This window comes from Salmo salar, chromosome 11 (assembly GCF_965601325.2).
Source record: "Salmo salar chromosome 11, fSalSal1, whole genome shotgun sequence".
Lineage (NCBI taxonomy): Eukaryota > Metazoa > Chordata > Actinopteri > Salmoniformes > Salmonidae > Salmo > Salmo salar.
In genome coordinates this window covers 6,761,569-6,787,993 of record NC_138301.1, presented here as the reverse complement: position 1 = coordinate 6,787,993, position 26,425 = coordinate 6,761,569, and the positions used below count along the sequence as shown (strand labels likewise).

General features: G+C 41.4%; 1 protein-coding gene across 1 annotated transcript in view; it reads right to left on the bottom strand.

The window, feature by feature from the left end:
- LOC106561902 (protein kinase C-binding protein NELL1) overlaps positions 1 to 26,425 on the bottom strand; it is a 527,033-nt gene that overhangs the window by 216,248 nt on the left and 284,360 nt on the right. The window contains exons 11-12 of the mRNA XM_014126233.2: positions 20,192 to 20,291; positions 16,934 to 17,062 (exon numbers count right to left, since the gene is read on the bottom strand). Of these exons, the coding sequence (XP_013981708.1) occupies positions 16,934 to 17,062; positions 20,192 to 20,291 (229 nt within the window). The remainder of the gene's footprint in view (positions 1 to 16,933; positions 17,063 to 20,191; positions 20,292 to 26,425) is intronic.

Sequence of the window (26,425 nt, the reverse complement as noted above, 5' to 3'; positions counted from 1 at the left end):
TTTTGTGAAGTTTATCGTGAGTAATTTAGTAAATTCACCGGAGGTTTGCGGGGGGTATGCTAGTTCTGAACGTCACATGCTAATGTAAAAAGCTGGTTTTTGATATAAATATGAACTTGATTGAACAAAACATGCATGTATTGTATAACATTATGTCCTAGGTGTGTCATCTGATGAAGATCATCAAAGGTTAGTGCTGCATTTAGCTGTCTTCTGGGTTTTTGTGACATTATATGCTAGCTTGAAAAATGGGTGTCTGATTATTTCTGGCTGGGTACTCTGCTGACATAATCTAATGTTTTGCTTTCGTTGTAAAGCCTTTTTGAAATCGGACAGTGTGGTTAGATTAACGAGAGTCTTGTCTTTAAAATGGTGTAAAATAGTCATATGTTTGAGAAATTGAAGTAATAGCATTTCTTAGGTATTTGAAAATCGCGCCACTGGATTACACTGGCTGTTGAGTAGGTGGGACGAATTCGTCCCGCCTAGCCCAGAGAGGTTAACTTGTTGGGGATAGGGGGCAGTATTTGCACGGCCGTATAAAAAAACGTACCCGATTTAATCTGGTTACTACTCCTGCCCAGTAACTAGAATATGCATATAATTGTTTGATTTGGATAGAAAACACCCTAAAGTTTCTAAAACTGTTTGAATGGTGTCTGTGAATATAACAGAACTCATATGGCAGTCAAAACCCTGAGACAAATCCTGACAGGAAACTGAAATCTGATGTGTTGATATCACTTCAAACATTTGCCATTGAAACACACAGGGGCTTTTTGGTTACTATGTGATTCCATATGTGTTATTTCATTGTTTTGATGTCTTCACTATTATTCTACAATGTAGAAAATAGTAAAAATAAAGAAAAACCCTTGAATGAGTAGGTGTGTCCAAACTTTTGACTGGTACTGTAGGTCTTGATTGATGTCCTTGCATGCCTCAACCATGGCCTGAAGGAGGGTTTGTACGATCATGGGGATGGCAATCATACATCATGGCAATCATAAATCACCCACACATGCCATTTCGCACACACGATCTTAAAGATCACTTATGATTGAAAAGAGTCGTAAGTATTGGCAATGCGGTGCACCATGATTTAATGACACCATACTTTGTTGTAATGCCACAATTTTTCTTGGTTCATGTGGAGCATTAAATTACACCTACACCAGTCAGCATGAAAGGTCATTGGAAGGTCAACAGTAAAATATGGCATGAATGTATGGAAGTGCTTGGGGAGCGTCCCATCATAAAGCATTCTGTCCTTTTGGGCCTTTAGCAGAAGAACTGTTGGGATGAGACTGGGCATGGGCACAGGCATCTCAAATCAATCCCCGGTCAGAAGAACTGACAATAGGAATCGGTGGTGAGATAAAACCGTTCAGAGGGGAAAAAAAGAAAGTCAACGTTTTTGCCTTATACATTGTCAGTTAGATGGAATGGTGGGTAATAATTTTTCATCCATATTCATCCATATTCTCACACTGTATGCTAATTCCTTCTTTTCCTCCAAAATGCCCCCTTTTTCTTCACTTCTGTAACTTTCTGTGATGGAAAAATTCGGTTCAGCTGAGTGGTTATTGCTTCACCATTCTGCTGAGTGTGTGTGTACTTAAGTGTGCCTGTGCATGTGTGTGTGTCTGCATGTGTACGTACGTACTTACGTGGGCCTGCCTGTGTGTGTGTGTGTGTGTGTGTGTGTGTGTGTGTGTGTGTGTGTGTGTGTGTTTGCCTGCGTATGTGTATACGTATGTGAGCCTATGTGAGCCTGCGCGCTCGCATTTGTGTGTGTGTGTTCGTTCGGGCCAAGCCAAGGGTAGTGGATGACTAAGTGAAGATGACTGATGTCCCTAATTGCTCTCTCAGCCTGTGGAACAAGATAATTATTCCCTCAAATTGTCTGAGTAGTTAACAGTTTGGAGAAGAGGCCAGAGAGAAAGCCAATGGCTGCCTCCCAAATGGCACCATATTCCCTATATAGTGCTCTACTTTTGACGAAAAGTAGGGCACTACATAGAGAATAGGTTGCCATTTGGGATAAGATGTTCTTGGAACCCTTGTGGTGTGGTCTATGTTCAGCTACAGTGCCTTGCGAAAGTATTCGCCCCCCTTGAACTTTTCGACCTTTTGCCACATTTCAGGCTTCAAACATAAAGATATAAAACTGTAATTTTTTGTGAAGAATCAACAACAAGTGGGACACAATTATGAAGTGGAACGAAATTTATTGGATATTTCAAACTTTTTTAACAAATAAAAAACTGAAAAATTGGCAGTGCAAAATTATTCAGCCCCCTTAAGTTAATACTTTGTAGCGCCACCTTTTGCTGCGATTACAGCTGTAAGTCGCTTGGGGTATGTCTCTATCAGTTTTGCACATCGAGAGACTGAAATCTTTTCCCATTCCTCCTTGCAAAACAGCTCGAGCTCAATGAGGTTGGATCGAGAGCGTTTGTGAACAGCAGTTTTCAGTTCTTTCCACAGATTCTCGATTGGATTCAGGTCTTGACTTTGACTTGGCCATTCTAACACCTGGATATCTTTATTTGTGAACCATTCCATTGTAGATTTTGCTTTATGTTTTGGATCATTGTCTTGTTGGAAGACAAATCTCCGTCCCAGTCTCAGGTCTTTTGCAGACTCCATCAGGTTTTCTTCCAGAATGGTCCTGTATTTGGCTCCATCCATCTTCCCATCAATTTTAACTATCTTCCCTGCCCCTGCTGAAGAAAAGCAGGCCCAAACCATGATGCTGCCACCACCATGTTTGACAGTGGGGATGGTGTGTTCAGGGTGATGAGCTGTGTTGCTTTTACGCCAAACATAACGTTTTGCATTGTTGCCAAAAAGTTCGATTTTGGTTTCATCTGACCAGAGCACCTTCTTCCACATGTTTGGTGTGTCTCCCAGGTGGCTAGTGGCAAACTTTAAACAACACTTTTTATGGATATCTTTAAGAAATGGCTTTCTTCTTGCCACTCTTCCATAAAGGCCAGATTTGTGCAGTATACGACTGATTGTTGTCCTATGGACAGAGTCTCCCACCTCAGCTGTAGATCTCTGCAGTTCATCCAGAGTGATCATGGGCCTCTTGGCTGCATCTCTGATCAGTCTTCTCCTTGTATGAGCTGAAAGTTTAGAGGGACGGCCGGGTCTTCGTAGATTTGCAGTGGTCTGATACTCCTTCCATTTCAATATTATCGCTTATCGCACAGTGCTCCTTGGGATGTTTAAAGCTTGGGAAATCTTTTTGTATCCAAATCCGGCTTTAAACTTCTCCACAACAGTATCTCGGACCTGCCTGGTGTGTTCCTTGTTCTTCATGATGCTCTCTGCGCTTTAAACGGACCTCTGAGACTATCACAGAGCAGGTGCATTTATACGAGACTTGATTACACACAGGTGGAATCTATTTATCATCATTAGTCATTTAGGTCAACATTGGATCATTCAGAGATCCTCACTGAACTTCTGGAGAGAGTTTGCTGCACTGAAAGTAAAGGGGCTGAATCATTTTGCACGGCCAATTTTTCCGTTTTTTATTTGTTAAAAAAGTTTGAAATATCCAATAAATTTCGTTCCACTTCATAATTGTGTCCCACTTGTTGTTGATTCTTCACAAAAAAATACAGTTTTATATCTTTATGTTTGAAGCCTGAAATGTGGCAAAAGGTCGAAAAGTTCAAGGGGGCCGAATACTTTCGCAAGGCGCTGTATGTCCCATTCTAGCTCTAAAGTGTTACAATATCTGAGGAGAGGACAGAGGAACAGGAATCAGGGGGACAGATGGACAGGACACAGGGGAACAAGACATCAGATAGTGCAGGACTATTTAGGACAGAGTGACAGGACACGGAGATAGGGTACCAGGTGTCTAGTACTGGGGGAGTGCCTTTTTCAACTTGAGAATATACAGAGCTGGTCAAATTATTTCTGAAAAAATGTATTTAATTACCACAAAAATTCCATGAAAAAACAATAGAAAGACAAACTAAATAAATATGTTTAGCAGCCTAGAGGTAGGTAAATGGTGGTTTCTTCCCAGTCTTCTCTCTGGTGGCGGCGAGAATGATGAAGAACTGTAAACTAAGTGTGCAATGCGGAAACCCATCAGAGGCTTGGCCACTTAGGCTAATCAGAAAATTGAAAATAAGTCCTTAGATCTGTGTCATCATTAGCCTGCATGTTTAGCAGAGGCAAAACATTTTTACAGCTGGTTAGCTGTCATAGAAATCATGGCAACAAAAAACAAATAAGTATCAGTGCATTCATTTTTTATGCAAAAGCTACAGCAACTACCACCACCAAAACGCCTAACAAAAACAAACAACAGCCAGCAAGTTGACATAGATGCAGATCCTTATCGTAATCCTGATCCAGCTCCTACCTCATCTGATCTGGCTACTAGCATGGCCTACCAGCTCTCACAGTCTCTAGTCAGAATTAGATGTTCATTCATGTTTCTCAAATGTCAAATTTAGAAGTTGTTCCCAATGTCAAATTTAAAAAGTGTTTAACCCCTGGTCGGGCTCCGTCCCGTATGTGGGACGGACATCCAGCGAAAAATCCTATCGCCATTAGCATAACGAAATTGAATATATTTTTTCTTCAAATATAGGACTATGTTATATCGTTTTATAGATACACCTCTCCTGAATCGAACCACGTTGTCCGATTTCAAAAAGGCTTTACAGCAAAAGCAAAACATTAGATTATGTTAGAGGAGTATATCGTAAAAGTAGCCACATAGCCATTTTCTGACCAACCACATGTATCACAAATAACCAAAAAACAGCTAAATGCAGCACTAACCTTTGACAATCTTCATCAGATGACACCCCTAGGACATCATGTTACACAATACATGCATTCTTTTGTTCGATAAAGTTCATATTTATATATAAAACAGCATTTTACATCGGCGCGTAACATTGACTAACTATTTTCCCTCAAATGCATCCGGTGAAACAGCGCTACAATTTACTAAATTACTATTCGAAAACATTTTTTAAATGTAATATTGTCATTCTAAGATTTATAGATGAATATCTCTTGAAAGCACCTGTAATGCCAGATTTAAAAATAACTTTACTGGGTAATCACACTTTGCGATAAAAGGGGATGCGATACTCAGAAAATAGACTACCGTTACAGGTCAGCGCCATCTTGGAACAATCGCATATCAAATCTAGTCTTGTATACTATTGTCAATAATCCCTTACTTTTGATTATCTTCATCAGAAAGCACTTCTAGGAATCCCAGGTCCACAAGAAATGTATTTTTGTTTGAAAAAGTTAATCCTATATGTTCCAATAGCTTGTTCTTGTTAGCGCGTGCTGAAGGCTGCACCAAAAAATCTAATGTTTTGCTTTCGTAGTAAAGCCTTTTTGAAATCGGACAGTGTGGTTAGATTAACGAGATTCTTGTCTTTAAAATGGTGTAAAATAGTCATATGTTTGAAAAATTGAAGTTTTTGCATTTTTGAGGAATTTGAATAACGCGCCACGGGATTACACTGGCTGTTGAGTAGGTGGGACGCAAGCCTAGCCCATAGAGGTTGAAGTGGCATTGTTTAAAGTGACTAGTGATACATTTATTATTAAACTGTTAGGGCTAGGGGGCAGTATTGACACAGCCGGATAAAAAACGTACCCGATTTAACCTCTCTGGGCTAGGCGGGACGAATTCGTCCCACCTACGTAACAGACAGTGTAATCCAGTGGCGCGATTTTCATATGACTATTTTACAGCAATTTAAAGACAAGACTCTCGTTAATCTAAACACACTGTCCGATTTCAAAAAGGCTTTACAACGAAAGCGAGTCGACCGAATGCTTTCTTTTCTTTTGTCTGTTTACCTAAACGCAGATTCCCGGTCGGAATATTATCGCTTTTTTATGAGAAAAATGGCATAAAAATTGATTTTAAACAGCGGTTGACATGCTTCGAAGTACGGTAATGGAATATTTAGAATTTTATTGTCACGAATTGCGCCATGCTCGCCACCCTTATTTACCCTTTCGGATAGTGTCTTGAACGCACGAACAAAACGCCGCTGTTTGGATATAACGATGGATTATTTTGGACCAAACCAACATTTGTTATTGAAGTAGAAGTCCTGGGAGTGCATTCTGACGAAGACAGCAAAGGTAATAACATTTTTCTTATAGTAAATCTGACTTTGATGAGTGCTAAACTTGCTGGGTGTCTAAATAGCTAGCCCTGTGATGCCGGGCTATCTACTGAGAATATTGCAAAATGTGCTTTCACCGAAAAGCTATTTTAAAATCGGACATATCGAGTGCATAGAGGAGTTCTGTATCTATAATTCTTAAAATAATTGTTATGCTTTTTGTGAACGTTTATCGTGAGTAATTTAGTAAATTCACCGGCAGTGTTCGGTGGGAATGCTAGTCACATGCTAATGTAAAAAGCTGGTTTTTGATATAAATATGAACTTGATTGAACAAAACATGCATGTATTGTATAACATAATGTCCTAGGGTTGTCATCTGATGAAGATCATCAAAGGTTAGTGCTACATTTAGCTGTGGTTTGGGTTTATGTGACATTATATGCTAGCTTGAAAAATGGGTGTCTGATTATTTCTGGCTGGGTACTCTGCTGACATAATCTAATGTTTTGCTTTCGTTGTAAAGCCTTTTTGAAATCGGACAGTGTGGTTAGATTAACCTCTTACATCTAGACGTTCCGCTAGCGGAACACCTGCTCCAATATCCAATGATAGGCGTGGCGCGAATTACAAATTCCTCAAAAATACAAAAACTTCAATTTTTCAAACATATGACTATTTCACAGCATTTTAAAGACAAGACTCTCCTTTATCTAAAGAGGTTAAAGTGGCCAGTGATTGGGTCTCAATGTAGGCAGCAGCCTCTCTGAGTTAGTGATTGCTGTTTAGCAGTCTGGTGGTCTTGAGATAGAAGCTGCTTTTCAATCTCTCTGTCCCAGCTTTGATGCACCTGTTCTGACCTCGCCTTCTGGATGGTAATGGTGTGAACAGGCAGTGGCTCAGGTGGTTGTTGTCCTTGATGATCTTTTTGGCCTTCCTGTGACATCGGGTGCTGTAGGTGTCAAGGAGGGCATGTAGTTTGCCCCCGGTTATGCGTTGTGTAGACCACACCACCCTCTGGAGAGCCTTGTGGTTGAGGGTGGTGCAGATGCCGTACCAGGCAGTGATACAGCCCGACACGATGCTCTCGACTGTGCATCTGTAAAAGTTTGTCAGGGATTTGGGTGACAAGCTAAATTTCTTTAGCCTCAAGAGGTTGAAGAGGCGCTGTTGCGCTTTCTTCACCACACTGTCTGTGTGGGAGGACCATTACTGTTTGTCTGTGATGTGTACGCAGATGAACTTAAAACTTTCCACCTTCTCCACTGCTGTCCCTTCCATGTGGATAGGGGGGTGCTCCCTCTGCTGTTTCCTGAAGTCCACGATCATCTCCTTTGCTTTGTTGACATTGAGTAAGAGGTTATTTTCCTGACACTATGCTCCGAGTGCCCTCACCTCCCCCCTGTAAGCTGTCTTGTTGTTGTTGGTAATCAAGCCCACTACTGTTGTGTCGTCTGCAAACTTGATGATTGAGTTGCATGGCCACACAGTGGTGGGTGAAAAGGGAGTACAGGTGATGGGAGAATGCACCCTTGTGGGGCCCCAGTGTTGAGGGTTAGCGAAATGGAGATGTTGTTTCCTGCCTTCACCACCTTGGGGTGGCCCGTCAGAAAGTCCAAGACCCAATTGCACAGGGCGGGGTTGAGACCCAGGGCCTCCAGCTTGATGATGAGCTTAGAGGGTACTATGGTGTTGAATGCTGAGCTGTAGTCAATGAACAGCATTCTTATATAGGTATTATTTTTGTCCAGATGGGATAGGGCAGTGTGCAGTGTGATGGCGATTGTGTCATCTGTGGACCTGTTGGGGCGGTATGCAAACTAAAGTGGGTCTAGAGTGGCTGGTAATGTGGAGGAGATATGATCCTTGACTAGCCTCTCAAAGCACTTCATGATGACAGTTCAGTTATCTTTACCTTCTTGGGTACAGGAACAATGGTAGCCATCTTGAAGCATGTGGGGAAAACAGACAGGGATAGGGAGTGATTGAATATGTCCGTAAACACACCAGCCAGCTGGTCTGCCCATGCTCTGAGGGATGCTGTCTGGGCCAGCAGCCTTGCGAGGGTTAACACGTTTAAATGTTTTACTCACGTCAGCCACTGAGGAGAGGAGGGGGCGCAGCCGCGAGGGTGGCACTGTATCATCCTCAAAGCGGGCAAAGAAGGTGTTTAGTTTGTCTGGAAGCGTGACGTCGGTATCCGTGATGTGGCTGATTTTCTTTTTGTAGTCCGTGATTTGCTGTAGAGCCTGTCACATACGTCTCATGACTGAGCTGTTCAATTGCGACTCCACCTTGTCCCTGTAACCGGCAATTTGCTTGTTTGATTGCCTTGCGGAGGGAATAACTAGACTGTTTATATTCAGCCATATTTCCAGACCTCTTTCTATGGTTAAATGCGGTGGTTTGCGCTTTCAGTTTTCACAGTGGGTACAACATCTCCACTTCTTTATAAATTCACTCACCAAGTCAGCGTATAGGTCGATGTTGTTCTCTGAGGCTGACCGGAACATATTCCAGTCTGCATGATCAAAACAATCTTGAAGCATGGCTTCCAGTCAGACCAGCGTGGAATGGTTCTCGTCACTGGTACATCCTGTTTGAGTTTCTGCCTATAAGATGGAGGGAGCAAGATGACATTGTGGTCGGATTTGCCGAAGGGAGGGCGGTCGAGAGCTTTGTATGCATCACGGAAGTTAGAGTAGCAGTGGTCGAGAGTATTACCCCAGTGCAATCAATATGCTGATAGAATATATACATATATATATACACACACTACCGTTCAAAAGTTTGGGGTCACTTAGAAATGTCCTTGTTTTTGAAAGAAAAAAAAAAGAATTGTCCATTAAAATAACATAAAATTGATCAGAAATACAGTATAGACATTGTTAACCTGTTGGGGACTCTTTCGCGATAGGATCCCGGTAACGGGATTGCTTGACAAGATAGCATGGCGCGAATTTCAAAAATGAAAAAATCTAATAATTTCAATTACTCAAACAATCAACTATTTTACACCATTTGAAAGATAAACATCTCCTTAATCCAACCACATTGTCCGATTTCAAAGAGACTTTACGGCGAAAGCATAAAGTTAGATTATGTTAGGACAGTACTAAGACAAAATATTACACACAGCCATTTTCAATGCAAGGACAGGCGTCACCAAAAGCAGAAAACCAGCTAAAATTATGCACTAACCTTTGACAATCTTCATCAGATGACACTACTAGGACATTATGTTAGACAATACATGCATTTTTTGTTCTATCAAATTCATATTTATATCCAAAAACAGCATTTTAAATTGGCGCGTGATGTTCAGAAAATGTATTTCCCCCAAAACATCCGGTGAATCAGCACAACAATTTCCAAAAATACTCATTATAAATGTTGATAAAATATTCAACTGTTATTCAAAGAATTATAGATTAACCTGTTAGGGCTAGGGGGCAGCATTTGCACGTCTGGATAAAAAAAATGTACCCGATTTAATCTGGTTACTAATCCTACCCAGTAACTAGAATATGCATATACTTATTATATATGGATAGAAAACACTCTAAAGTTTCTAAAACTGTTTGAATGGTGTCTGTGAGTATAACAGAACTCATTTGGCAGGCAAAACCCTAAGACATTTTCTGACAGGAAGTGGATACCTGATGTGTTGTATTACCTTTAAACCTATCCCATTGAAAAACACAGGGGCTGAGGAATATTTTGGCACTTCCTATTGCTTCCACTAGATGTCACCAGCCTTTACAAAGTGTTTTGAGTCTTCTGGAGGGAGATCTGACCGAACAAGAGCCATGGAACGATGATGTCCCATTAGACACCTGGCGCGCGAGTTCATGTTGGGTACCCTCGTTCCAATACGTTATAAAAGAGTATGTATTCGTCCACCTTGAATATTATTCATGTTCTGGTTAAAAAAGGCCCTAATGATTTATGCTATACAACGTTTGACATGTTTGAACGAACGTAAATATATTTTTTCCCCTCGTTCATGACGAGAAGTCCGGCTGGCTTAGATCATGTGCTAACAAGACGGAGATTTTTGGACATAAATGATGAGCTTTTTTGAACAAAACTACATTCGTTATGGACCTGTGATACCTGGAAGTGACATCTGATGAAGAGAATCAAAGGTAATGGATTATTTACATAGTATTTTCGATTTTAGATCTCCCCAACATGACGTCTAGTCTGTATCGCAACGCGTATTTTTCTGGGCGCAGTGCTCAGATTATTGCAAAGTGTGATTTCCCAGTAAGGTTATTTTTAAATCTGGCAAGTTGATTGCGTTCAAGAGATGTAAATCTATAATTCTTTAAATGACAATATAATATTTTACCAATGTTTTCTAATTTTAATTATTTAATTTTTGACGCTGACTTGACTGCCGGTTATTGGAGGGAAACGATTTCCTCAACATCAATGCCATAGTAAAACGCTGTTTTTGGATATAAATATGAACTTGATAGAACTAAAAATGCATGCATTGTCTAACATAATGTCCTAGGAGTGTCATCTGATGGAGATTGTAAAAGGTTAGTGCATCATTTTAGCTGGTTTTATGGTTTTGGTGACCCTGTCTTTGAATTGACAAAACATTACACACAACTCTTGTAAATGTACTGTCCTAACATACTCTAAATTTATGCTTTCGCCGTAAAACCTTTTTGAAATCGTAAAACGTGGTTAGATTAAGGAGATGTTTATCTTTCAAAGGGTGTAAAATAGTTGTATGTTTGAAAAATTTGAATTTTGACATTTATTTGGATTCAAATTTGCCGCTCTTAAAATGCACCTGCTGTTGATGGAGTGCACCACGGGTGGCACGCTAGCGTCCCACCTAGCCCATAGAGGTTAAGAAGGAGGGAGTGGGGTAAATGGAAATGGCATCACAGGGACCCAATACAGAAGGAAGGAGGGTGGCAAAGGGAAATGTAACCACAGTACACAGAAACATGAATTAGGGAGGGGGGGGGGGGTTAATGGGAAATGCCATCACAGAACACAGTACAGAAGGAGGGAGGGAATTGGGGTGAAGGGAAATAGTACCACAGGAGACAATGCGTTAGGAAGGCTGGTGGCAAAGGGAAATGGCACAACAGGAAACAATACAGAATGATGGAGGGAAGTGGGGAAAGGGAATGGCACCATGGGTTCATAACATAGAAGGAGGGTGGGATTGGGGTAAAGGGAAATGGTACCACAGGACACAATACAGAAGGAGGGAGAGGGTAAAAGGGAATGGCAACACAGGAAACAGTTTAAATGCAGGGAGGGAGAGGGTAAAGGGACATGGCACCACTGGACACAATACAGAATGAGGGAGGGAGGTGTGTGAAGGGAAATGGCACTACAGGACACAATACATAAGTATTAAGGGAGGGGGGGAAAGGGAAATGGCAACACAGGGACACAATACAGAAGGAGAAAGGGATGGGGTAAAGGAAGATGGCTCCACATTAAACAATACAAAAGTAGGGAGGGAGGGGTAAAGGGTAATGGCAACACATGACACAATACAGAAGGAGGGAGGGAGGTGAGAAAAAGGAAATGGCACCACAGGGTCACAATAAAGAAGGACGCAGTGGGGTAAAGGGAAATAGCAACACAGGGGCACAATACAGAAGAAAGGAATGAGGGTGGCAAATGGAAATGGCATCACAGGACACAATACAGAAGAAGGGAAGGAAGAGGGTAAAGGGAAATTGTACCACAGGACACAATACAGAAGGAGGAAGGGTGGTAAAGGGAAATGGCATCCCAGGACACAATACAGAAGGGGGGAGAGAGGGGGGTAAAGAGAAATGGCATCACAGGACACAATACAGAAGGAGAAAGGGAAGGGGGAAGAGGGAAATGGTACAACGGCTCTTACGACTATCTATATGGCTTAAAGACTACTGCCACTTCATTCGCATAACTTTTATTGACAATTTTGACACTTTTTGGAAACAAAAAAACTAAATATGCTCTATGGGAAATGCCAACGGGGGCGGTGTTGCGGTCTGTATTCAGAACTACATTGGGGGGAAAAAGTATTTGATCCCCTGCTGATTTTGTACGTTTGCCCACTGACAAAGAAAGGATCAGTCTATAATTTTAATGGTAGGTTTATTTGAACAGTGAGAGACAGAATAACAACAAAAATATCCTGAAAAACGCATGTCAGAAATGTTATAAATTGATTTGCATTTTAATGAGGGAAATAAGTATTTGACCCCCTCTCAATCAGAACGATTTCTGGCTCCCAGGTGTCTTTTATACAAGTAACGAGCTGAGATTAGGAGCACACTCTTAAAGGGAGTGCTCCTAACCACAGCTTGTTACCTGTAAAAAAGACACCTGTCCACAGAAGCAATCAATCAATCGATTTCAAGCTCTTCACCATGGCCAAGACCAAAGAGCTCTCCAAGGATGTCAGGGACAAGATTGTAGACCTACACAAGGCTGGAATGGGCTACAAGACCATCGCCAAGCAGCTTGGTGAGAAGGTGACAACAGTTGGTGCAATTATTCGCAAATGGAAGAAACACAAAAGAACTGTCAATATCCCTCGGCCTGCGGCTCCATGCAAGATCTCACCTCGTGGAGTTGCAATGATCATGAGAACGGTGAGGAATCAGCCCAGAACTACACAGGAGGATCTTGTCAATGATCTGAAGGCAGCTGGGACCATAGTCACCAAGAAAACAATTGGTAACACACTACGCCGTGAAGGACTGAAATCCTGCAGCGCCCGCAAGGTCCCCCTGCTCAAGAATACATATATATGCCCGTCTGAAGTTTGCCAATGAACGTCTGAATGACTCAGAGGACAACTGGTGAAAGTGTTGTGGTCAGATGAGACCAAAATGGAGCTCTTTGACATCAACTCAACTCGCCGTGTTTGGAGGAGGAGGAATGCTGCCTATGAACCCAAGAACACCATCTCCACCGGCAAACATGGAGGTGGAAACAGTATGCTTTGGGGGTGTTTTTCTGCTAAGGGGACAGGACAACTTCACAGCATCAAAGGACGGGGCCATGTGCCGTCAAATCTTGGGTGAGAACCTCCTTCCCTCAGCCAGGGCATTGAAAATGGGTCGTGGATGGGTATTCCAGCATGACAATGACCCAAAACACACGGCCAAGGCAACAAAGTAGTGGCTCAAGAAGAAGCACATTAAGGTCCTGGAGTGGCCTAGCCAGTCTCCAGACCTTAATCCCATAGAAAATCTGTGGAGGGAGCTGAAGGTTTGAGTTGCCAAACGTTAGCCTCGAAACCTTAATTACTTGGAGAAGATCTGCAAAGAGGAGTGGGACAAAATCCCTCCTGAGATGTGTGCAAACCTGGTGACCAACTACAAGAAACGTCTGACCTCTGTGATTGCCAACAAGGGTTTTGCCACCAAGTACTAAGTCATGTTTTGCAGAGGGGTCAAATAATTATTTCCCTCATTAAAATGCAAATCATTTTATAACATTTTTGACATACGGTTTTCTGGATTGTTTTGTTGTTATTCTGTCTCTCACTGTTCAAATAAACCTACTATTAAAATTATAGACTGATCATTTCTTTGTCAGTGGGCAAACGTACAAAATCAGCAGGGAATGAAATACTTTTTTCCCCCACTGTACATTCCTGTAAAGCTTAGAGACGATCTCATGTTAAATACTGTTGACATAATATTGCTGTAGGTTCATCTTCCTTACCTTAAGCCCATTCTTGTGGGAAGCTTCTATAGACCACCAAGTGCTAACAGTCACTATCTGGACAACATGCGTGCAATGCTTGATAATGTGTGTGATATCAACAGAGAGGTACAGTATATTTTCTGGGTGATTTAAATATTGACTGGCTCTCATCAAGCTGCCCACTCAAGAAAAAAACTGTAACCAGTGCCTGCAACCTGATTGTCAGTCAACCTACCAGAGTATGTACAAACAGCACAGGATCGAAATCATCAACATGTATTGATCACATCTTTACTTGTTATTTAACTAGGCAAGTCAGTTAAGAACAAATTCTTATTTACAATGACGGCCTACCCCAGCCAAACCCTAACCAGGACGACTCTGGGCCAATTGTGCACCGCCCAATAGGACTCCCAATCACGGTCAGATGTGATACAGCCTGGATTCAAACCAGGGACTGCAGTGATGCCTTTTGCACTGAGATGCAGTACCTTAGACCACTGCGCCACTTGGGAGCCATGACCAATATGACCAATATATATTGTCCTGCTAACAGCCCATCCTAGATTTGAAGAATTCACAGCCTGCTACGCTTTCCCCCTTCCACTTGTTAAAGGTAAAAATGTATATATATATTTTTTATCAATTAGTATATTTGAATTTAACTACAATATTTGTTGTACTATTTGTTCTGTCTTTTCTGATGGATTAAACTGAAATTGCAACCAACTTTCTATGGCTTGTTTAAAAAATGACAATATTTTGGAGATGACTTAATTTTCAAATAGCTAAAAGTCAGCGAGAAAAAGGCCATTCTTGAACATGAGGTGAGACATTCTTAATAATTCATCGAATACATTACAAATTGGGGGATTTTCACACCTACAGTATCCAAGCTGTAAAGAGTCTATTGTCCTGCCAAAACAAAACATTGTACAACAGTACTACAGTGAAAAACAAGTGTTTGAAAACCTGTTTTCAAAATGCCTCCAGCTGTCCATCACTAAAAACACAGCATCTTGTTTACATCTTGTTTACATTCTTTATTGTAAACACAATGTCACAAATGAATTGTATCTACCTTTCTAATTACTTTTAGAGTTTACAAATGTGCGCTTATCATGTCATTTTTAGTAAGTAATATGCTACAGTCCAGTTACAGCTTGTTCTGATCAAGTAGAAACAAAAAAATAAATACATTTTTTGGGAGTATGTGTGCAACACAGAGGAATAGCAATGATCACGGAAAATGTCAATTCATAAACCATGTGCCATCAAAAATCTCTTCCCAACTATTTTGCAATCTATATGGCTCTCCGCCAATAATTACATTTAGAGGATTGGAGGATTCTAAATTGTTTGGGGACATACCCTATGTTGACTGTCTTGAGGACCCCTTCGAGATAAAATCCCGTTAACGGATTGGTTGGACAACAACCAGTGAGATAGCACGGCGCGAAATTAAAAAAAAAAAAATCTCAAAATTTAAATGAAGTATTATACGGTATTTTAAAGATACTCTACTCGTTAATCCAACCACATTGTCCGATTTCAAAAAGGCTTTATGGTGAAAGCAAAACATTCGATTATTTTAGGATAGCACCTTAGCAAAAAAAAAAAAAGCAATTTTCCAAGCACGGATAGCCGTCAGAAAAAACAGATATACAGCTAAAATTAACAAAGAACTGAAGTTTTTCAGAATGGATGGCAAGGAATAAAATAAAAAGCATTGTATTTGGGACAAATCATTCACTAAACCCTAAACCTCAACTAAATATTGTAATGTATAACATGGAAATTGAGCATGTTGAGTTGACTAAACTTCTTAGAGTAACCCTGGACTGTAAACTGTCATAGTCAAAACATATTGATACAACAGTAGCTAAGATGGGGAGAAGTCTGTGTATAATAAAGCGCTGATCTGCCTTCTTAACAACACTATCAACAAGGCAGGTCCTACAGGCCTTGTTTTGTCACATCTGGACTATTGTTCAGTAGTGTGCTCAGGTTCCACAAAGAGGGACTTATGAAAATTACAATTGGCTCAGAACAGGGCAGCACAGCTGGCCCTTAAAAGTACACGGGGAGCTAACATTAATGACATGCATGTCAATCTCTCATGTCTCAAAGTGGAAGGGAGATTGACTTAATCACCTCTTGTTTTTGTAAGAAGTGTTGTATGTTTTTGTAACAAGCTGAATGTACCGAGCTGTCTGTTAAAAGTACTAGTACACAGCCATGCATACCCCACAAGACATAATACCAGAGGTCTCTTCAAAATCCCCAAGTCCAGAACAGACTAATGGAGGTCCACACTACTACATAGAGCCATGACTACACGGAACTCTATTACACATCAGGTACGTAAGTGATGAAATCAGTAGAATCAGATTTGAAAAAACAGGTAAAAATAAACCTCATGGAATAGTGGGGACTGTGAAGAAACAGAAACAAAGGTACAGACACAGACATACACACACAAGCGCTAGCACACACACTCTACACACACATATATTTTAATATTTTTGTATGGTGGTATTATACATTTTGTATTGTAGATATGTAGTGGCGTAATAATGTTATATGATGTACTGTTTTATATTTTGTTTTATATGTATTGTAAGTGTTTTAATGTGTTTGGACCCCAGGAAGAGCTAATGGGGATCCCTAATAAATTGAAATAAATACAAATACTGAACAAATACATTTGGCTTCTGAAATGTCCTGCTAAACACAGAGGTAGTTGAAACTCTCATGATCCAAGCTCTGTTTCAGGCATCTACTGTATGGAATGGGCCAGGCATCTCACATATCCACATGTCCACTCAACCATAGAGATCATATAATTCCCTATAATTCAGGAATCTAGGTGCAGATCTAGGATGAGCTTCCCCTCCTCCAATCCTAACCTTAACTATATTGGGATAAAATGCTAAACTTACCCAAGATCAGCATGTAGGGGCAACTTCACTCTACTCCTAGTCCTCTTTGCAATAAAGAAATACATCTTCTACATACACAAAACAAGCTCTAAGTCCACCCATTATATACCCATCCAGAGTCTTCTACCCAAAGACCCAGTCAAATAGTTCACAGCCGCCTACCTTCACAGTATGTTGAGTCCCCGTGGATGGAGGAAAAGCCGCTCTTGCACTCACACTCTGCTCTGGTATTCCGGTTTTTACACTCCGAATTTTCCCCACAAATGAGTCCCTCTGCACAGAAATCGTAGCCTGGGAGAGAGGGGGACAAAGTTCTGACTCAACAGTCTGGCTTTGACTGAGATCACACAGGGTGCTGACAGTGGGGTAGAAAATGAGCCGTACAGTAGATGACTCAGTTGTTTCCTCTCTCTCGATCTGAACCCATCTATCCCTTCATTCCCAGTAATGAATAGTGCCAGTCCCACTCTCTGACATTTATTTGGTTTCAAATTTGCCGCTCTTGAAATGCACCTGCTGTTGATAGGGTGCACCACGGGTGGCACGCTAGCGTCCCACATAGCCCCAAGAGGTTAATAAGCATGTTGCTTCATTCCGGAGGCAAGTGTTCATGTTTCTGAATAACAATGAACAACAGTTTAATGTGCATTATAAATTGAGGCATTGGGAGGTGCTCTACGCAAAGGTTTGCCAGCACAGAGTCTACGGTGCTTTGAGTGTGGGGATTTGGGGCATAAGAGCTTTGTGTGCCACATAAACCTGTGGGGGAAATTGAGGTCAATGTGCAGGGGTCATGAGGCGCAGGCAGCTGAGGCTGGGCCTAGTCATGCTAGAGATGGTGGTGTGGATGAAGCTGGGTCTAGTCAGGCTATGGGCGGTGGTGTAGCTGAGGCTGGGTCTAGTCATGTTATGGATTATGGTGTAGCTGAGACTGGTCTAGTCATGTCATGGATGGTGGTGTAGATAAGGCTGGGCCTAGTCAGGTTATGCTAGTGGATGATGAGAGTACAATGGGGAGAAGGGGAGAAGCTGGTGTGGTCAAAGGCACTAAGGAAACTTTGCCTGGTGCTGGGGGGAGGCCCTGACAAGAGAGAAAGGACAGGTGGTCAGGATGGGAGATGGAGATGAGGAGGAGGAAGGTGAGTCTGAGGATGATGAGGAGGCTTTCTTTTCATACTCCTCCTCAATGGGTCTAGAGCTTACAGCATGTCACACAGAAGGGTCAAATTACACAGTGAGGAAACTGTCAAGGTTCCTGAATGAGACTAAAGGGAAAAAGGTTCATCTTGAAGTTTCTTTTGCGATCTGGGAATGTTCGTAAGATCAGTACAACACGCTATGAAAAAGGAGGGGCAGGGTATCCTCTCACCCAGGAAACGTTTTAGGTTGAGGCACTCTGGTTTTTGAGCTTTGCAATTGGTCTCTTTCTTTGCTGGCTTTTCTCTCACTTCTAATGGAGACTTTTCAGATAGGCTCCCTTAATATAAATGGCATTAGAGATGCGGGAAAGAGAGTCTGTTGGGTAAATATACAAAACAAAAAAAGCACAGGTGTTGTTTCTGCAGGAGACACAGTGATGTGGTGAAGGAAGTTGATTCGGGGCTCTGATGAAAAGGGGCAAGTGTGCTGAGCCATGGAACAAATGTTAGTGCAGTGGTGGCAGTCCTTTTTGCACCGGGTCTGGCAGTAAAGGTTTGCTCCTCAAAGAAGGTGTGTAGGGGTAGACTGCTTGTGGTAAAAGCGGAATTTAACAACAGGGTGTTTGTCCTTTGAATGTTTGTACGCACCTAACACAGGGAAAGAGAGGGGGCGTCTGTTTGGGTGTCTTAGACAGGAACTCTCACAGGTAGTGCCTGAGGAGACGCTGGTGCTAGGCAGGGACTGGAACTGTACGATGTATTTTACTAAATATATAAAGCGTTATTCAGGCTCAGTGGGGGTGTTAAGGGACATCATTGAGCAGATTGGCCTAGTGGATGTTTGGAGAACTAGACATCCCAAGACAAGACAGTATACACGGATGAAGGTCTTTGGGGCTAGGGTCAGTGCAGCCCGACAAGATCGGTTTTACATGTCCAGGAATCAGATCAATAGGTTGTTGGGCGCTACCATTCTCCCGGTGGGTTTTTCGGATCACCACATAACCATGGCTCTGCAGTCTATTTCACCAGGGCCTTGGCAGCCATCCTATTGGAAGTTTAATGTAAAGTTCTTACAAGATGCAACTTTTTGCTCAGGTTTCCAGACTTTTTTGGAAAGGTGTGGGCAGTGAAGAGAGGAGTATGAGTATTTGAATCAATGGTGGGATATGGGAAAAGTCCAAATGTGGCTTTTCTGTCAACAGTATAGAGCTCTCTCATCCTCAGAGGCTAGGAGAGTATTAGGGGAACTTCTGCGTAGTATCAATGAAGTGGAGGTAGAGCTGGTGTGGGTGGCAAGGCAATGTAGGCTTCCAGGCTAATTTAGCTGAATTACATAGGGACCTGGGCAGTTTTTTCCAGGTTAAAGCAAAGGGAGAACTTGCAAGTTCTCCCTTTAACCTGGCACCCCAATGGTGGAACAAGCTCCCTCACGACGTCAGGACAGCGGAGTCAATCACCACCTTCCGGAGACACCTGAAACCCCACCTCTTTAAGGAATACCTAGGATAGGATAAAGTAATCCTTCTAACCCCCCCCCCCCCCTTAAAAGATTTAGAAGCACTATTGTAAAGTGGTTGTTCCACTGCATATCATAAGGTGAATGCACCAATTTGTAAGTCGCTCTGGATAAGAGCGTCTGCTAAATGACTTAAATGTAATGGAAATGTAAATGTTTTGTATTGTGGGGTAGAGGGCAAGGTGAGTGTGCAGCACAGGGGATATTTGTTTTTTAAAGGGGGGTGGGTGGTGAGGTTTTAATAAAAAGATGATGTATCATTAAAGAAAGACAAAAAGTCTCTCTCTGACATGTTTTTCTTTCTTTATCCCTCTCTCTTTCTTTCTCTGTCATATTCTCTCTTTCTCTCCCTCGTTCTCAGAAGAGGTGTTACATGTATAAAGAATCAGAACTTGAGAGGTGGAAGTTTGGCTGACACCATGAGGGAGACAGAAAAGGAAATGCACCAGAGCCGTATGGGCCCTGATAAAAAGTTATGTACTATACAGTATAAGTGTGCTACATAGGGAATATGGAGCCATTTGGGACAGAGAAATTGGCTCCCCTCAAACAAGCAGCAGGCAGGGATTGGCTCTGTTAGCTTCTCCATGCTCCCTTACAAGTTGTAAAGGTTGGAACCAATGATAGACGGCTATTAGGAATGATTCAGACTCATTAAATGTTGGGCAGCGGAATATGATAGCTCGGCCAATGAGATACTGCAAGGGGAGAGGGACTGAGGACTGAAACAATAGCAAGCGACTTTATAGGTGAAGGACCAACCTTTGCAGACATTGCAGCACCTGTTGTCAGGTAGGATCTGTTCCTTGAGGGTGCAGTTGATCTCCGGACAGTTCTCTGTCACTCTCACCATCAGCCCATTCTGCAAACACAACCCAAATACACACATTCAAGCAATTCAAATCAATACAACTTTATTTAACCCCTCAGGGGCAAATAACATTTGATTAGAATTAGCATGTTAGCGATAGGTTGTTTCCAATAATTACATGATGTCAATAAATTATTGACTTTCGTAGCATATAGAAAAGCACAAATGCAAAAGATAAACACAGAACCTTTTTGAATATGACCTGGAAGAGTTAGGGTGCAATGCAAATTGTTTAATATTAAATGTACAGTATGTTAGTAGGTTGTTTGAGTAAATTAGTGTGCTTGCATCCTTGTAGCAGAAGGATAATTATATTTTAGACTGATCCTCGACACTTGCAAAAAGAGAAACACACTACTACAGAATAAAGGCACATTACCCACAACATGAATGTAAATGCATAGAGACAGGGATATACACAGATTCACAAAGAAAGGGAGAGAACTCAGGCTCTCCTCTCTAAAAAACAGTCCTTAGACACCTCTCTATTTCAAATTTACTTCAAAGTCACCCCCTTCCAGGCATTACACCAACTGGGTTTGTTTCCTACATAGTGCACTACTTTTGACCATGGTGAAAAGTAGTGCACTATGCTTTATATTTTATTTATTCCGGATACCGGCAGCAGCAGCTACTCTTTCTGTGGTCCAATCGCAATTACATACAATAATACATAACACAACATACTATGATGTACTACTCTACCATAACATATCTACAATTCAAAATCAATAATACAGCAGAAAAACAACATTAAAATGTATGTCTATGTGTGTGTGTTAGCATGTGTTTGAGAATGCAATGTGTGTGCCTGTGTGTGTGTGTGTCTCTTCACACTACTGTAAGGACCGACGCAGGAGATGAGAAACAAGTACGGGGAGTCAACATTTAATCAGGAAACAGACAAAAAGACCAGGAGAAGAACAGCGTCAGCACATGGGTACAAAATGACAACTAATGCTGCAGCAGGGAATAGATCGGGGAACAGACAGATATAGGGAAGGTAATGACAGAGGTGATTGAGTCCAGGTGAGTCCAGTAATCGCTGATGCACTTGATGGGGAAAGGCATGTGTGCGTACTGATGGTGGCAGGAGTGTGCAATGCTGGGGAGCCTGGCGCGCGAAGGGAGAGCGGGAGCAGGCGTGACAACTCCGTGCTGTTCTGATTTTACTACTTGACTGAGTTACGTGATGTGGGCACTGATGTTGGGCGATTAGGCCTGGCTCGGAGTCGGCGTTCCAATTCATCCCAAAGGTGTTCAACGGGGTTGAGGTCAGAGCTCTGTGCAGGCCAGTCAAGTTATTCCACACCGATCTGGACAAAACATTTCTGTATGGACCTCACATTGTGCACGGGGGCATTGTCATGCTGAAACAAGAAAGGGCCCTTCCCCAAACTGTTGCCACAAAGTTGAAAGCGGCCGAAAATCCAGTGTTTCTATGTCAAACGGTTTTGTTATATTTCAGTCTTCTGTGATATATATAAAGTGTAATAATGGGATGCAAACACAAACTGTAATACATTTCAACTCTATATTTGACATGGAACTGGTGTCGCCTTTTTTTAAGCCCATAACCATGTGTGTGAGGTGTATACTTTTGTTTCAAAGTAGATTTGTTTAAGACTACCAAGAAACACTCTGTGGAACCCTGTTTTAGCCCAATGCAGTATAAGGTTAAACAGCCATTACAAGCTCCAGCTAACTCACACGACTAATAGTTAAAAATAAAGAGGAGTGATAAGGGCAACTTCCTAAATGTTATGTCCAAATTTCCCCTTTAAGCTCTCTGTTTGCTGTATTTTGATGAAGGGAAGTGTATACACCTACAGTACCAGTCAAAAGTTTGGACACACCTACTCATTCCAGGGTTTTTCTTTATTTTTACTATTTTCAACATTGTAGAATAATAGTGAAGACATCAAAACTATGAAATAACACATATGGAATCATGTAGCAACCAAAAAAGAGTTAAACAAATCAAAATATAATTTATATTTTATATTATTCAAAGTAAACACCCTTTACCTTGATAACTGCTTTGCACAATCAAAGCATTCTCTCAACCAGCTTCATGAGGTAGTCAACTAGAATGCAATAGTTAAAAGTTAATATGTGAAATGTGTTTGAGCCAATCAATTGTGTAGTGACAAGGTTCGGATGGTACACAGAAGATAGCCCTATTTGGTAAAAGACCAATTCCAAATTATGTCAAGAACAGCTCGAATAAGCAAAGAGAAAGGACAGTCCATCATTACTTTTAGACATGAAGATCAGTCAATTCAGAAAATTTTACGAACTTTGAAAGTTTCTTCAAGTGCAGACGCAAAAACCATCAACTACTATCATGAAACTGGCTCTCATGGGGACCGCCACAGGAAAGGAAGACCCAGAGTTAACTCTGCTGCAGAGGATATGTTCATTAGTGTTAACTGCACCTTAGATTGCAGCCCAAATAAGTGCTTCACAGAGTTCAAGCAACAGACACATCTCAACATCAACTCCTCAGTGGAGACTGCGTGAATAAGGCCTTCATGGTCGAATAGCTTCAAAGAAATCACTACGAAAGGACACCAATTAGAAGAAGAGACTTGTTTGGGCCAAGAAACTTGAGCAATGGGAATTAGACCATTGGAAATCTGTCCTTTAGTCTGAAGAGTCCAAATTTAAGATTTTTGGTTCCAACCACTGTGTCTTTGTGAGACGCGGAGTAGGTGAATGGATGATCTCCGCATGTGTGGTTTCCAACGTGAAGCATGGAGGAGGAGGTATGATGGTGTGGGGGTGCTTTGCTGTTAACACTGTCAGTGATTTATTTAGAATTCAAGGCACAATTAACCAGCATGGCTATCACGGCATTCTGCAGCTATACGCCATCCCATCTGGTTTGCGCTTAGTGGGACTATCATTTATTTTTCAACAGGAAAATGACCCAAAACACACCTCCAGGCTTTGTAAGGGCTATTTTCTCCAAGAAGAAGAGTGATGGAGTGCAACATCAGATGACCTGGCCTCCACAATCACCCGACCTCAAACCAATTGAGATGGTTCGGGATGCTCAGCGTAGTTGGGAACTCCGTCAAGGCTTTTGGAAACGCATTGATCATGAAGCTGGCTGAGAAAATGCCAAGAGTGTGCAAAGCTGTCATCAAGGCAAAGGGTGGCTACTTTGAAGAACGAAAACGTTAAACATATTTTGATTTGTTTAACCTGTTAGGGCTAGGGGGCAGTATTGACACGGCCGGATAAAAAACGTACCCGATTTAATCTGGTTACTACTCCTGCCCAGTAACTAGAATATGCATATAATTATTGGCTTTGGATAGAAAACACCCTAAAGTTTCTAAAACTGTTTGGATGGTGTCTGTGAGTATGACAGAACTCATATGCCAGGCCAAAACCTGAGAAGATTCCATGCAGGAAGTGGCCTGTCTGACAAGTTGTGTTTCATCTTGGCTCTTTTTATTGAAGACTCAGGATCTTTGCTATAACGTGATACTTCCTACGGCTCCCATAGGCTCTCAGAGCCCGGGAAAAAGCTGAACGATATCGAGGCAGCCTCTGGCTGAAACACTTTATCGCGTTTGGCAAGTGGCCGATCAGAGTACTATGGGCTTAGGCGCGTGCCCGAGTCGACCCCATGCTTTATTTTCTTTCGTCTGTTTACCTAAACGCAGATTCCCGGTCGGAATATTATCGCTTTTTTATGAGAAAAATGGCATAAAAATAGATTTTAAACAGCGGTTGACATGCTTCGAAGTACGGTAATGGAATATTTAGACATTTTTTGTCACGAATTGCACCATGCTCGTCACCCTTATTTACCCTTTCGGATAGTGTCTTGAACGCACGAACAAAACGCCACTATTTGGATATTACAATGGATTATTTTGAACCAAACCAACATTTGTTATTGAAGTAGAAGTCCTGGGAGTGCATCTGACGAAGACAGCAAAGGTAATAACATTTTTCTTATAGTAAATCTGATTTTGATGAGTGCTAAACTTGCTGGGTGTCTAAATAGCTAGCCCTGTGATGTCGGGCTATCTACTGAGAATATTGCAAAATGTGCTTTCACCGAAAAGCTATTTTAAAATCGGACATATCGAGTGCATAGAGGAGTTCTGTATCTATAATTCTTAAAATAATTGTTATGCTTTTTGTGAACATTTATCGTGAGTAATTTAGTAAATTCACCGGCAGTGTTCGGTGGGAATGCTAGTCACATGCTAGTCACATGCTAATGTCAAAAGCTGTTTTTTGATATAAATATGAACTTGATTGAATAAAACATGCATGTATTGTATAACATAATGTCCTAGGGTTGTCATCTGATGAAGATCATCAGAGTTTAGTGCTACATTTAGCTGTGGTTTGGGTTTATGTGACATTATATGCTAGCTTGAAAAATGGGTGTCTGATTATTTCTGGCTGGGTACTCTGCTGACATAATCTAATGTTTTGCTTTTGTTGTAAAGCCTTTTTGAAATCGGACAGTGTGGTTAGATTAACGAGAGTCTTGTCTTTAAAATGGTGTAAAATAGTCATATGTTTGAAAAATTAAAGTTTTTGCATTTTTGAGGAATTTGAATAACGCGCCACGGGATTACACTGGCTGTTGAGTAGGTGGGACGCAAGCGTCCCACCTAGCCCATAGAGGTTAACCTCTATGGGCTAGGCGGGACGAATTCGTCCCACCTACGTAACAGCCAGTCTAATCCAGTGGCGCGATTTTTGAATCGTTTGAAATACTATTACTTCAATTTCTCAAACATATGACTATTTTACAGCTATTTAAAGACAAGACTCTCGTTTATCTAACCACACTGTCCGATTTCAAAAAGGCTTTACACCGAAAGCAAAACATTAGATTATGTCAGGAGAGTGCCCAGCCAGAAATAATCAGACACCCATTTTTCAAGCTAGCATATAATGTCACCAAAAACCCAAACCACAGCTAAATGCAGCACTAACCTTTTATGATCTTCATCAGATGACACACCTAGGACATTATGTTATACAATACATGCATGTCTGTTCAATCAAGTTCATATTTATATCAAAAAACAGCTTTTTACATTAGCATGTGACGTTCAGAAAAAGCATACCCCCCGCAAACTTCCGGGGAATTTACTAACAGTTTGCTAAATTACTCACGATAAACGTTCACAAAAAGCATAACAATTATTTTAAGAATTATAGATACATTACTCCTGACAAAAAATGTCTAAATATTCCATTACCGTACTTAGAAGCATGTCAACCGCTGTTTAAAACCAATTTTTATGCCATTTATCTCGTAGAAAAGCGATAATATTCCGACCGGGAATCTGCAATAAACTAAACAGCCGAATTAAAATACTCCACGGGGGCTAATCGCGCACGCGCCTCATTCCATTGTCACCTAATGGGACACTTGGATAAGGTGATAATCTGTTTCATCCTGATGCTGCCTCGTCAACCTTCATGATTTTCCCGGGTCCTGAGAGCCTATTGGAGCCCTGGGAATTGTCACGTTACAGCTAAGATCCTTACTCTTCAATAAACAGATGCAAGACGCACGACTCCTTGTCAAACAGGCCACTTCCTGCATGAAACCTTGTCAGGTTTTTGCCTGCCATAGGAGTTCTGTTATACTCACAGACACCATTCAAACAGTTTTAGAAACTTTAGGGTGTTTTCTATCCAAACCTGAACAATAATATGCATATTCTAGCTTCTGAGTTGGTGTAGGAGGCAGTTAAAAATGGGCACATATTTTTTCCAAAATTCTCAATACTGCCCCCTAGCCCAAACAGGTTAACGCTTTTTTGGTTACTACATGATTCCATATGTGTTATTTCATAGTTTTGATGTCTTCACAATTATTCTACAATGTAGAAAATAGTAAATTGACTGGTACTGTATACTATTGAACTGGCTAGTTCTCCACTTTAACAACCATGGTGGCAGATGATGAAGACTGTAATCACTGTCTGAAGGAAGGCTAGCTACACAGCACAGATTACCACTTTACAGTCTAAAGGGGGCCTTAAAACCTTTTTCCTCTCTGGCTGGCTAGTCTCATTGTAACCAATGACAAAAGTAAAACACACATTTTATCTCTGAAAAATGCCTTTTAAGAT